General features: G+C 35.5%; 1 protein-coding gene and 3 pseudogenes across 1 annotated transcript; 1 reads left to right on the forward strand and 3 right to left on the reverse strand.

Moving 5' to 3' along the window:
* Positions 1 to 1,275: 1,275 nt before the first annotated feature.
* Positions 1,276 to 5,794, reverse strand: LOC111997635 (N-acetylglucosaminyl-phosphatidylinositol biosynthetic protein gpi1-like; annotated as a pseudogene).
* A 728-nt stretch (positions 5,795 to 6,522) lies between these two features.
* LOC136065327 (guanine nucleotide-binding protein-like NSN1) lies at positions 6,523 to 10,152 on the reverse strand (annotated as a pseudogene).
* A 210-nt stretch (positions 10,153 to 10,362) lies between these two features.
* LOC136065329 (NAC transcription factor 25-like) lies at positions 10,363 to 11,586 on the reverse strand. The gene has a single exon (XM_065768394.1). The coding sequence runs from the start codon at positions 11,525 to 11,527 to the stop codon at positions 10,484 to 10,486; it is 1,044 nt and encodes a 347-aa protein (XP_065624466.1). The 5' UTR covers positions 11,528 to 11,586; the 3' UTR covers positions 10,363 to 10,483.
* A 36-nt stretch (positions 11,587 to 11,622) lies between these two features.
* On the forward strand, positions 11,623 to 13,881 carry LOC112010830 (O-fucosyltransferase 13-like; annotated as a pseudogene).

Genomic DNA, 13,881 nt, shown 5'->3' on the forward strand with positions numbered 1-13,881 from the left:
AAACCTCGGGGACAGTTTGATGTGATTGTCATTGCACATAATGGTAACTTAGTGCCTCCCTTATTAAGTTTATTTTTACATTTGCTGCAGTATCATCACCAACATCCATGGCAGATCTTTTTTTGACATAATATACTTTGAAGTCATAGTCATCATCCATGGCATCTTCTGGGATTGATTTTTCAGCTTTTTTCCTTCTCTTCTTCTCTGCTTTCTTCATCTTTGTATTAAGCATACCTTTAACTACATATAGCTTCTCATTCTGCCTGCTAGTAGCAGTTTTTCCTTTGCTCCTGCCTTCTTCATCTTCTTCACATGTCATGGACACATCATCACCATCATTATCCATGTCTTTAGGGCCTTCACCACTGGATTGAATGTTTTGGTTCATCATTCTAATGCATAAAAATACAAAAAGAGTTGTACATTAATGTATTAGTTTCATACATTTAAAAAAGAACGTATAATGAAAACAATGAGGAGGTGTGCTCCTCTCGGGGATGGAGATTTGGAGCACCCAAAGTCACTTCACAGCCTAAGACCATAAATAGATGCTTAAAACTAAGAGAGGTCACAAACCTCTAGTAAATCCTCATCAAAATTGAGGGGGCAACTCAGAGGAACTTCCACAGGGTTGAGATCATCAACAAACTTGAGGCTTCCAAGGAACGAAGATTCAGTGTCATAAACCTCATCAATGTTAAATTCTTTCCCAAGCTCAGAAACAATCTTGGCCTCTGTAGGCTCTCCTTGATTCCTAATTAGGGGCATAGTGTTATATGGAATCTTACCTACAAAAAGATCAAATTATTAACTTACTTTTTTTTATAAGTAAAATAATAGATAATTAGAGGCATTCTGAGAATCAAACTCAACACCTCTAACACCCAAATTATTAACATCACTTTGCATCTTTATATATTACGATAAACTTTTCTTATTATCTCTTTGTTTGTTTGCATATTCCCAGGGCACATAAACCATAAATTCCTAACATATATCCTGATTCTAGTCATGCAGAACAATTCTTGCAACAACTTCCACATCCACATCATCACCCTTTTTCAGCTTACCCCTAAAAGTAGCTACTTTTTGAAGGAAGTCATCGACCGAGTCATGGTTATAAAAAAAAACAGCACATACATTGACAGTCAAAGATAGATGTGATATGGTAAAATATAAACATAGATATGTGTGTGTGTGTGTGTGTGTGTGAGAGAGAGAGAGAGAGAGAGAAAGAGAGAGAGTATTTCCTTAGCAAAGCCCAAATCTTGAAATGAGAGGCTTTGTTAAGACTCATCCCTACAAAAACATCACTAAATAATATCACAAGTGATAATATAGCTAGAGGCCTCCCTCACCTATACTCAAGAAGTTGTTGTATAGAAATGAAACCAGAATACTAGATTTCCCTCCATTTTGATTACAATGCAAATTCTCTGATGAAGAATCAAATTTATCAGGACTACAAATTGCAGTATCATCAATTAGATTACTCTGACAAGATATAATTTCAAACCATATCCCAGAAGGAAATCTTCTTCGTCTTGCCAACCAAAGGAATATTTTGATATAAGGTGTCACATGAATAATAGAGATAGCGACTTCAATCAATATACATATAAGGCTGACGGTTGTGTTCACAATGCTAAAGAAGGTATAGAAAATAGAAGTAGTCGGTAAGAGAAGTAAGAGTGGTGTAAACAGAAGAGATCCAACGACATGTTGCTTCACAGTGTAGTCGTAGCTATCTAATCTCTGACGAAGAGGATTCCATTTTCGACCACTGCCAAAGAATCAGCAATTACATGAATAGCTTGAAACAGGGAAAGAAAAGATATGAACTCTGAAATAAGACATGATATTATCAATGAAGTAAGGAAAAAGATATTTTACACCTTGAAGTTCTGTCTTGCAAAGAATATTGAATCTAGCAAAGTGCACAAGCTGATCTCTTTTAGAGAATAAAAGTTCTGTCTTGCAAAGAATATTGAATCTAGCAAAGTGCACAAGCTGATCTCTTTTAGAGAATAGAATTTCTCATCAACCAAATAAAGAGGAATTCTTCTTAAATGTCAACAAAAATTTAACCTATTTTGCATAGGAAGCCTCCCAAAATTTAAAATTAGTTCCTTCAAAAGGAACACTTTTAACTTTCTAAGATATAAGAATATCGTTCTTCCATTAAAAGTTCACGGTAAAAGCATCTCTCTAGAAATATGGCAAAGAAGGGCCCTAGCCACAAAAGCAACTAGAGCCACATATCCCTACGGAGCACTAGGACATCCACACTCTACCAACTGCTCAAGTGATATAGGACCAAAAATTACATCATTTGGGAGGATATTACCAATTCAAATTAGCACTCATGTTAAAATGTGAACAATCGAAGATGTCCAAGGTATTTGAGAATTTATGAATGGGTAACAAGCATTATTGAATCATGGATGAAGAACAGGCAAGTTTGGCCAATGTACAAGCTCGCAAGTAAAATGGAAATCAATTTCTTATCCCCATTTTTTCCTCTTCTTTAGCATACTGACACATTTAACATGTCTTTTAGCTCAGGGATTGATACCCTTCAAAAGAAAAAAGCACTCAGAATGGCATCAACCATATAAGAACCAACATCATTTTTTTTTATAAGTAGAACCAACATCAATTAAGGAAATTAAATATCACCATGACCTCTCATATCTTGATTGAAACAGATAAAGAATAACAAGGTGGGTATAAGTTTACAAAGTCCGTAAGCAATGAATTTAAAGTTAAGAATTCTAAGTCTTACATATTAAGATTCATTTCAACATCACCATAGAGAGAAACTATGAATGAGAACTCAATTGAAACAGATAGATAACAATAGCAATAGATGTTCAAAAACACATAAAAGATGAAGTTTTCAGTTGATCCATAGACCATTATTTAGCAATCCAAAAGGCCCCATCTCTTATTTTCTCCTCCTCTTTATTATGGTTTTTTTTTTTTTCATTGGCAAGAATTCAATTTTATTGATAAAGAAACAAAACCTTGTGTCCAAGATAATGAACACAAAGGATCATAAGAATACAAATAAATAAAATTCAAGATCTAAGAGAATCTAAAAACTCAGAAATATCAGAACATTGTGAAGAACCCCAAGCCATGGACCAATAAAAGGAGTAGCCCAAGCCCTTCTTATCATGCATTTTAGATCCCATCTCTCATTCTTCTTTGCATTGCTTCTTCTTTTTATTTTATTTTTTTATTTATTTATTATCTTTTCCCCCTTTCCCCCACTCTTAGGAAGGTCCCATATACTAATTTTGTGTTTTTCTTGACCTCCAGGGATGCTTACGAAGTTACTTATCACAGTGATGAGAAAAAAGGCAATATAGAACTTATAGGATTTCAAACAAGTCAGCTCAGATATTTAAGAAACTGCAGTGATTCTTACACTATCAGCAACACCAGGAAGAATCACTCAATGAACCAAAATCTCTAATTGTTTCTTAATGATTTTTTTTTTTATAAGTAATAAGAGTAGTTATATAGATTAAAAATATTTAAAACATTGAGTTCACAATGATGAACACAAAGGAACAAAGAAAGCAAAAGGACAAAAATCAAAAGGTTAGTCTAAGAGAAAAGAGGATGTTTCTTAAGGAATTTTCAAAATTAATTATCCCTTTACTCACCTCAAAACTCATAAAAACCACAATTTCTCATAAGTTTCTGCCATTTTGCAATGAACTTTCACTCATCTAAATTTCTCATTACGTTTTCCTCTTTTTATTTTGATTGATACATTGCCCTAATGTATGGAGCATGAAAACAATTATATTTTAATCTAGTTTTATTTAATTTTAGAAGTCAATTTTATATATTTGGATAAGTAGAAGTCAATTATAATATTTAATTTCCTTGAGTCAAGGTTATTTTCATAATTCAATAATTGGGCTTTGGCCCAAGTCAATCTGGATTAGAGTTTAAGCGCACTATTGTATTCCAACAAAGATAAGTTTACAATAGATGAATAAATTTTCTATTGGAATTTTTCCAATGACTTGGTGCTAATTCCTAGGTTTTCTATCCCATTTGGTGCAAACTCAATGCAATCCTAGGTGCTGATTCCTAATTTTGTTTTAATTTTCTAATTGTTTCCCACAAAATCCTTCTTAAATTTATACATTCTAAGGGTCTTACCACGTCTAGACCCAAGGGTATTGATGTTATTTGTGCTACATCATACCCAGCACCCAATGATTTTGAATCCACAACATACGGATCCTCTCTATTCTTATAAGAGCAACTTCCCTTATTTTTGTGGAGCTGAAAATGACAAGATTTTAATAATTCATTGCTCATGTTAAGCTCCTTATATCAATCACTAGTGCATTGCATGAACTGCATGATATCTTGATTTAAATGGTAGAGTTTTTTTTTTTTTTTTTTTACTTTTAATGCTTATGATTGTTTTGATAAAAGTGACTACCATGACAGCCAGTTGGAATTTGACCATTTTAAGAGTTGTAAAAATTTAACCAAGAATGGAATCACAAAGTGTTACCTGAAAAGGTGCCACAAATCTGCTAATGCCTATGTCTGTGTGAATATTACAAGTGAACCAGCCAATGAAGAGTTGAGATATGCAAAGTTGCTAGTAAAAAAAGTCTATGATCAAAGCAGCTGGTATTGTCATCCCAAATAGAATCCCCTGATAATGCAAGTCCTTTAATAATATAAATGGAAAGGAACACCAGAAAGACTGAAAGGGTAGACCATATTTGGATTGCATTAAGAGAAACCATGCCAAGAACGCCTGCCAATTCCTTGTTTAACTTGAAACCGCTGGGGCTCCCATCAACCAAGCACAACTTGACCGCATTGATTTGTATGTAATTTCACCAGTAAAGTTCACAACCCACCAGCAAGCAAATTCTGCATTGTATAGCAGTGCCCAACCAATCATGTTTCCCAAGAGAATATCAAGAGCCAAGCTGACCACATGGAATGCCTACGTAATGCAGCTTTCTCCCCATATTCAACGCATGATAGAGACCTTAAAAAAAAAATAAAAAATGCAGTTGATGAGTTGAGAAAATATAGGAACCTACTGCAAATGATGAATTCGCCAATAAATAATAAAAGCATTAGCTAATTAAGAAGATATTCCTTCAAGGTATTGTAGGCCTACAATAACACCCTGATTAGATGATTGGGCCATCATCCCCCCCCCCACCCCCACCCCCCCGCCAAACCCAACATTTTTGTTCTTCCTTTCCCCGCAGATAGATTACAGATGTTTATTTATTGAGTTTATACTCAAATTGAATATCAACTTCAACCCTAGAATTACATGAAATGAGCTTCTTATTCTTCTTCTTTTTTGGTAAGGAGGGATTCAGTTGGATAGAAAATCTAATTAAAATGATTAAATCTAAAAAAAGGAAAAGGCAGAAACCTATTGAAAATCATAGTGGCTTTAAATCTAACTTTAGGCACAAATCTGATGTAAAACCTGATGTATTAATTAAAGACTGAAGCCTCGTATTAATTAGCATCTAAAACCTGATGTATAAATAAAAAGTATTCTTCAGAAACTTCATCTTACCTCAGGCCATTATCTTGAAGGAAGATTGGCCAATACAAGATCTGACAGCAGCGGATTCGAATACTTATCCATGTAGACCTGAATATCCTTGTTGATTTAATATATATCCACGATTGTGATTCAAAACTCAAAAGAATATGGAGAAGCTGAAGAATAAAGTAGAATAAAGTTGATAATGAAGCCATGGACATTGCAAATAGTTGCCAAATGAAGGTAAGAAACCTGAAAGCCAAGACATAGGCCATCAAATGTTGCAGACCAAAGTGTGAGGGAAGAAGGAAGGTGGGATGCAAGACTAGAGTCTTCAAGAGAGATACCTGCAGACAATAAAAAATTGAACAACGGGTCTCCTAGGAGCCACATGTCTCTCGAAATGCATATTCCTATTTTACCAAAAAAAATATGTATCCTTTTTTTATAATTCCATCAAAGCTAATTGGTCATAAGATACTTGAAACTCATGTCATAAATTTTGAGATTTGATTTTTGCTTTCATTTATGGCTTGGTCTTTGACAATTAATTTCATAATTTGTTTTCATTTTCAAAAGAATTATTCAAGAACACAATACGTATAAATGTTAAACCAAAATTTAGCCTCCAATGAGTTACTTGGATCATGGAAGAGATGACTTTGATTTCAAGCTTAATGGATCAACAAAAAGCTTCAGTTCACCAAAGATTGTGGATTAAAGGATCCAAAATTTAGGATTTTGGATTTAGACGAACATTTTTTGGTTAATCCGGCGTTTTGATCACAAGGTAGGGGAACTCTACATTTGGTAATTGTGGGAAAAGGAGTATAATTAAAATTTCCTTGAAAAAATAGTGAGATGTAAAATTTGCCACTCATGTTTGTGTGTACGTACCAATGCATTTGAGAGAGAGAGAGAGAGAGAGAGAGATAAGGCATGCCATTTTTAGTCTTCCATCACTCATCAATGAACTCAATACCAGACATAGGCACCTTACCAATTATTTGATTACCATCATCCTCGTCACCAACATCCATGGCAGATCTTTTTTTGACATAATCTACATTGAAGTCATAGTCATCGTCCATGGCATCTTCTGGGATTGATTTTTCAGCTTTTTTTCCTTCTCTTCTTCTCTGCTTTCTTCGTCTTTGTATTAAGCATACCTTCAACCGCATATAACTTCTCATTCTGCCTGCTAGTAGCAGTTTTTCCTTTGTTCCTGCCTTCTTCATCTTCTTCAAATGCCATGGACACATCGTCACCATCATTATCCGTGTCTTTGGGGCCTTCACCACTTTGGATTGAATGTTTTGGTTCATCATTCTAATGCATGAAAATGCAAAAAAGAGTTGTACATTAACGTATTAATTTTATTCATTTAGAAAACAATGTATAATGAAAATAATGAGGAGGTGTGCTCCTCTCGGGGATGGAGATTTGGAGCACCCAAAGTCACTTCACAGCCTAATAACATAAATAAATGCTTAAAACTAAGAGAGATCACAAACCTCTAGTAAATCCTCATCAAAATTGATTGGGCAACTCAGGAGGAACTTCCATAGGGTTGAGATCATCAACAGACTTGAGGCTTCGAATGAACGAAGATTTAGCGTCATAAACCTCATCAATGTCAAATTCTTTCCCAAGCTCAAAAACAATCTTGGCCTCTAAAGGCTCTCCTTGATTCCTAATTGGGGGCATAGCGTTATATGGAATCTTACCTACAAAAAGATCAAATTATTAACTTACTTTTTTTTATAAGTAAAACAATAGATAATTAGGGGCATTCTGATAATCAAACTCAACACCTCTAACACCCAAATTATTAACATCACTTTGCATCTTTATATAATACGATTTGCTTTTCTTGTTATCCCTTTGTTTGTTTGCATATTCCCAGTGCACATAAACCATAAATGCCTAACACATACCCTGATTCCAGTCATGCAAGCCAGTTCTTTCAGCAGCTTCCACATCCATAACACCACCCTTTTTCAGCTTACCCCTAACAGTAGCCACTTTTTGAAGGAAGTCATCGACCGAGTCAAAGCTAGGGAGCTTGTACAAAGTTACCAACATGCTGGGTGGGCAACGCCTTAGAATCTCCTTCACTGCACAGATGGGGCAGGGACAGTATAATATCAAAGCCTGCTAATATGACTTAATATAATAACACAGAATTCACAAAAATTTTACTATCCAAAGGACTTCTTTCTAAAGAAATATGCACCAGAATTTCTAAATAGATAATTTTTCTTTTTTATTGATTTGTAAATAATTTTGTTTGATAATTCAATAGTTGGGGGTGGGGGTATTTGAACCTGGGTGTCTATGTTAGAAACACCAGGAGATGCCAATTGAGCTTAGTAGATAGTGGAGAATACATATTAATAGAATTTGATGTCACTGTAGCTCCTTTAATTAACATTTATTGTCCTTGATTCTATATATGCAATCTCCTTACATACAAAGGCAGTTGGAGGGAGAATGTGAATTAATAAAGGAATAGAATGCTGTATTTCCTTTGCCACATGAAAAGGTACTCTAGCAGAATAGAAAATAAATTAGCACAAGGACGAAGGATGAGTTCACTCACCTGGACCAGTCGGGTCATCCAACTTCTCGATTCTTTTGCAATTAAGAAGAGTTTTAGATGCATCATTTGCTCCAGATCTAATCATCACAACACCAGGGCAGTCTAACAATTTTACATTCTTGTCTAACTGAATCTCCTGCATAGATCTTGTTAAGCCAGGAGTAGAACCAACATTGACAAGTGACAACATGGGATCTCTTTAAGCTATTAATGAGACTACGCTTACCAACATTAGGCAGGTCAATAACACCAACTGTAATTGATTTCTTGATCTGCCATAAATAACAGAGCACAATTGTTAATATGGCTGGCACTATTATTCAAACTCTAAAACCCAAATTCAAAAATACAGCATAACAAGTACCATTCAATAGTAAAAAAAAAGGGTAAAATAATCTTCACCATGGTTCCTAATTGAGAAGCTTTAATATGTGGAATAAAAACACCATTAACACATGTTTTGAAGGCCATACTTTGAGACCCACTTTCAGAACAAAACTTCCCTAAAGAGAACATTTGGTTTTGGTCAACTAAGCAAATATTTGCCTGATGTCCACTAGAACGAAAGAAATAAGTATTGCATAAACGATGATCTAACTGACTCATATCAACTGAATAATCATCAACTTTTCAAACCTATTTCACCCCATCCATAATATTTACTTTCCAAAAAACTGCACAAAGACTCTTTGTAACAATAACTAACATCCAACCAAGTAGAGTGAGATATAGCAAGTCAAGCAAACTCCACATGCTATCATATAAACTAATTTGTTCAAAAAAATTCAATGTTGTATGCATGCAGATAAGACAACACAAGCACATGTACAATAAAAAGCATAATGCTATATCACCAATGGGACACATGTAAGTCATTGTGAATTAAAAATATGGTCATTGCTTGGTAGACTTACATCATGGCTTCTTGAGTAATTCTTCAACAATTTAATAAGCGTTTCAGCTCCTAGACAATCACTAGTTTGTAGAAGATTGCTTGGTTTTGCTGCCTTTGAGCTTGATTTCCACCCTAAGTTTCATCTTTGCTCTTGTGTACTGCACTTAAATGCAACAACTGGTAATTCTTCCCTAAGATACTTAAGCCACTTCTCAACAGCTTTTCGAGGAACAAGATCTGAGACACAAGTGACAAAGGTAAATAAAACAAGATGAAAGCATATGGACAAGGAAAATAGGCAAGACAACTCTCAGTCATTGCATGTAGCATAGTCTATGAACTTAAATGGCAGCCATTATATGATTAATTGCTGTTTGATTGTGAACATACAGAGCAGACTCAGAGTTATTTCTGTCTATTAATAGAATGATGGTCCTCTGATATTTTGGTCATGCCATTCCATTACAAATCTAATCATAATGTGCTTCTTAACTGTTTTCATTTTCTAACTTATCCAAATTTATATGAACATAAGAGTCATTACACAAAAACTAAACACCTTAAACATGCATGTGAGAGAGAGAGAGAGAGAGAGAGAGAGAGAGCAAAAGATTACCAATTTTATTCAGAAGCAATACTAGATACTTATTAGGGCCTGCTTTCATCACCAAATTCTCCATATCAACACAATGAGTACCTAGAGGATCACGAGCATCAAGAACTTCCAAAATGACATCTGATGCTTCAATGACCTTCACCAACTCCTTGTAAAAAGCCCTATCTGAGTTATCGGTATGAAAATAAGAGATGTTAAAATTAGCACAAAGATAAGTTGACATAGACAGTAGATCCAATGGAAAAAAACTTCTGCCAAGAACACATAATAAAAAAAAGAATCAACATACCCCGGTTTTTCCCAACTCCAGTGGAAATATCTTTAACATTCAGTTCTCCAGGAGAAGCTGATGTAGCCAATTTAGAGCTATCATCATCCTCTAGTAACCCCAACTTTCTCTTTTGAGCCTGTAGAGTACCACTATGAATTTAAGGATTGAAAGGACGAAGCAAAAGTGATAACTGGTTGCATTCCATATACATAAATCAGTAAACTATCACAATTTAAGTTTCACTCATGAGCAATTGTTAGTCCCCAAAGTTTGAACTGATAACTTTTTTTTTATAACACAAAGTTTTATTAGAATGAAAAACAAACCCAGTACAAGATGTATTTGTTTTTCTGTTGAAACTCAAATCATAACATACACAATCAGAGTAACAGTAAACAGTAACTTTGTTTCAAAATAAAAGAAATAAAGAGAATTACATTAAAATGAACAAACAATACAAGTACAAGATACTATCCTATTCTAATGCTTGGACTTGGAGTTGGCAGGAGTTCTGCTCTCCAGTACAAGTAAGTAAATCAAAAAAGTACTCTATCCGAAAAGTCACAGCGCATCTTCTTGCTTGGCCGGGCATCCTCTTCTAAATCCTGAAGATCCAGAAAACTCAAGGGGTCAAAATCAGGATCTGTATCATCAACAAGGTCGACTAAAAGAGCCTCCACCTCAGCTTCATCAAATCCATCAAATCGTTCAACTTCAGAACCCATGTTCTTGGTTAACCCATCTTCTCGTGAATCCAAGACTTGGAATTGTGAATGACCAACAATGGCAGCAAATTTGGGACTTTCATCAAATGGGTCTTGATCATCATACGGGTCTTGACCCCCCATGCCCGTGTCATCAAAGAAATCCAACTGATCAAAAACACTCTTTGGAGAACCCAAAATACCAGAATAAAAAACTGGGTCTTGATCATCATATGGGTCTTGACCCCCAATGTCCGTGTCATCAATTCCGTCAAAGAAATCCACCTGATCAAAAACACTCTTTGGAGAACCCAAAATACCAGAATCAACAACAACAGAGGGTGGTCTTTCCAAAGCCAAAGCCAAACCCCAACCCCTCTCCTCCTTCTTCTTATTCTTTTTGTAAATTACACAGAGAACCAAGTCGGAGCCCTTTTCAGCAACACTAAACTCATGCATTAACCAATCAGTGGTCATCATCTCCTTACCCTCACCCTTCACCCTGAAATTCAACAATTTGTTGAACCCAATAATCGTCTTCCCAGAGCCAGACCCAGACCCAGAATCATAGATTTTTTTGGTGGAACTCTCATGCCAAGTCCCATAGGAACCAACAGAACGAAGCACGCGATTCTTCCTCCTCTTTAACAGAGTGAAGAAGTAATGCTTCTCATCATCCAACACCGCCGTCGAGTCCGTACAGAATTCCCATGGGGGTTTGTCGTATACTTCATCAGAAAAGCCGATGACGTCCCAAGCCAAAACCTCCTTTCGAATCTTCGGAGAAAGGTAACTCGAAATAAGCACTGCATCGGAGGGCTCAAACCTCGCCCCCAACGGCAGAGGCAGAGGTAGCCTCCGCCGGAGAAAACTCATCTTCAAGTATGCTTGGTATCTGAGGGAGAGAGAGAGAGAGTGAATTCAGAGAGAGAGAGAGTGAGAATGAGAATTTTGATGGAAAGAATGACGATATGCCTTATATTATAGTCGGCGCAAAGGCGGTGAGCCAACGGCTATTTTTATAATTATTTTGAAAATTAATTTTTTATAATTTTTTTTAAGAATCACTTTTTATATTAAATTAAATCAGCTACGTGGATAAGTAATTAATTAAAGCATAAGATAAAATAAATAAATAATTAAATATTTCCATAGTTTTTCTGGTATTGTATTTTTTTTTTCATCTGATATATGAATTTGTGGATGCATTGGGAAATCTAACCTATGGAGTGTCCGGAGGATGGTCAAGTGGAGGCCTGGCAAGTGGTGGCTACAAGGACACCTATGTGTTAAGTGGAGCTTCAAGTTTGAATTTCTGTCTTTGACAAAAATTTGTGGATCTATGGGATACATTTAGGATTTAGGAGATAGCATACAAATGAATTTTTTGGTATATAATAAATGTTTGCCAAATATGGAGCATAGTCATTTAAAATTGAAGAGGAAGGAAAGCAATTTACATGGAGAACTTGATAAGGGTTCTTGGACTTTGTATATCTTTGAGTTTGGAAAGTCACTGAGGAACGATTTGCAAAATCAAAGAATTTGAAATCTGTAATTATGTTTGGGAAGGAGAGAAAAATTATGGTTGGTAAAGGTTTCCATTTGGTTTGTGATATTCTAAGCCAATCTTAATTGAAAGTGTTCTTCCATCCTTGCTGGAACATCATTATATTTCAATTACACCAGCAGTGAGCCAAAGAAGAGATAGGTATTACCTTGTAGTTCTATGTTTCTTGCTTAGTGATGACACTGGAACCATATTGTTGTGACTGAGAAATTCATCCCACTCTGAGAAGGTTGATTAATGAGATGTATAATGGCCAATAGTTTTATGATATAGAGTTGAACTGTCAAATGTAATATGTGGTTTGGTTTCAACATGTTAATTTGAGGCGCTGTCCACATATCTTAGATTGGGTCTTGTGGATATACCTGTTTCATATTTCAGGAAACTTTCATTTACTGCTGAGAAAGATAAGGTGATTTGATGGCCAGGAGCTCAGATGAGTTGAAGTATGTGTATTTGAAGTCTACATGAGTGGATATTGTGTTGAATGTCCTCTTCAATTGAGGGGTTCCTAGATTTTATGGACTCCCTGGGATTATAACTGTTCTATGTTTTAGCCTATGTTGTTTGTTTGATTTTTTTTTTTCCTTATACACCCTTGTACTTGACTTGCGTTAATTATTCACTAAAAAAAAAAAAATGAAAGATAAATTGAAAGTTGACTGAACATCTTTGTCTTTCTCATATGAGTTTTGATGTCTAACTGGATTGGTTTAACTTCCATATATATGTGCTTTAAAACAATAATAATAGTGATTGAAAAAAAATTCCTCCATATCTTTGATGTTCATGGTTTATTGCTGACTACTTACTTTTTCTTGTAAGTATCCTCATGCAAAAGCTTCCCTTTGTCATGCTTGTTACAGTGCATTACGCCTGACTAGATCCTTGGAGAACAAGGCTTCTAAGCTCCTAGAAGCCAATCAAGCCATACCCAAACCCTTTCTCTCACTTCACCTTCAATTTGAACCTGACATGGTAGCATACAGCCAATGTGAATACTTAGGTCTTTCTCCATCTTCTGTCAAAGCCATTGAAGCAACACAAGGAGATAGAAAACCGTGGACTGGAGAGTTAGCCCAAGTTTGGAGAAAACAGTGAAAATATCCTCTTAGCCCTAATGAGATGGCCTTCATACTTCAATCACTTTCCATTCCAACAGACAAATATATATTTGGCAGCTGAGGATGGTCAGATGGAAATCGAAGGCTTGACATCTGTTTACACCAATGTAGTTACCAAGTCTTTCCTCCTAAGCGATGAGGATTTCACAAGTATGAATGGGAACACAAAAGCTGCATTGGATTATTATGTGTCTATTGATAGTGATTCTTATGTGGCTACATATTTTGGAAATATGGATAAGATGGTTGCAGCAATGTGAGCTTTTAAGGGCTTGTACAAAACACTTTTCTTAAGCATAAGAGCTTTTGCAGAGTTCACTTCATAGGGTTTTAGAGGGAGAGATCTGATGCAAGCCCTATGGAAGGCTCGTCTAGAGGATTATGTCATGGGGAGAGGGTCTGCTCTGCCTAACTGCTTTTGTGAGTTCAAATTGGGATTTTGGGCTCATCTTTCTTGCCATATATTGTATTTCTTCATTTTTGTATGTGCTATGACTCTAGAAGCAGTTTTTTTGTTAGGTGTTTCTATAATTTAG

This window comes from Quercus suber, unplaced genomic scaffold (genome assembly GCF_002906115.3).
Source record: "Quercus suber isolate HL8 unplaced genomic scaffold, Cork oak 2.0 scaffold_928, whole genome shotgun sequence".
Classification (NCBI taxonomy): domain Eukaryota; kingdom Viridiplantae; phylum Streptophyta; class Magnoliopsida; order Fagales; family Fagaceae; genus Quercus; species Quercus suber.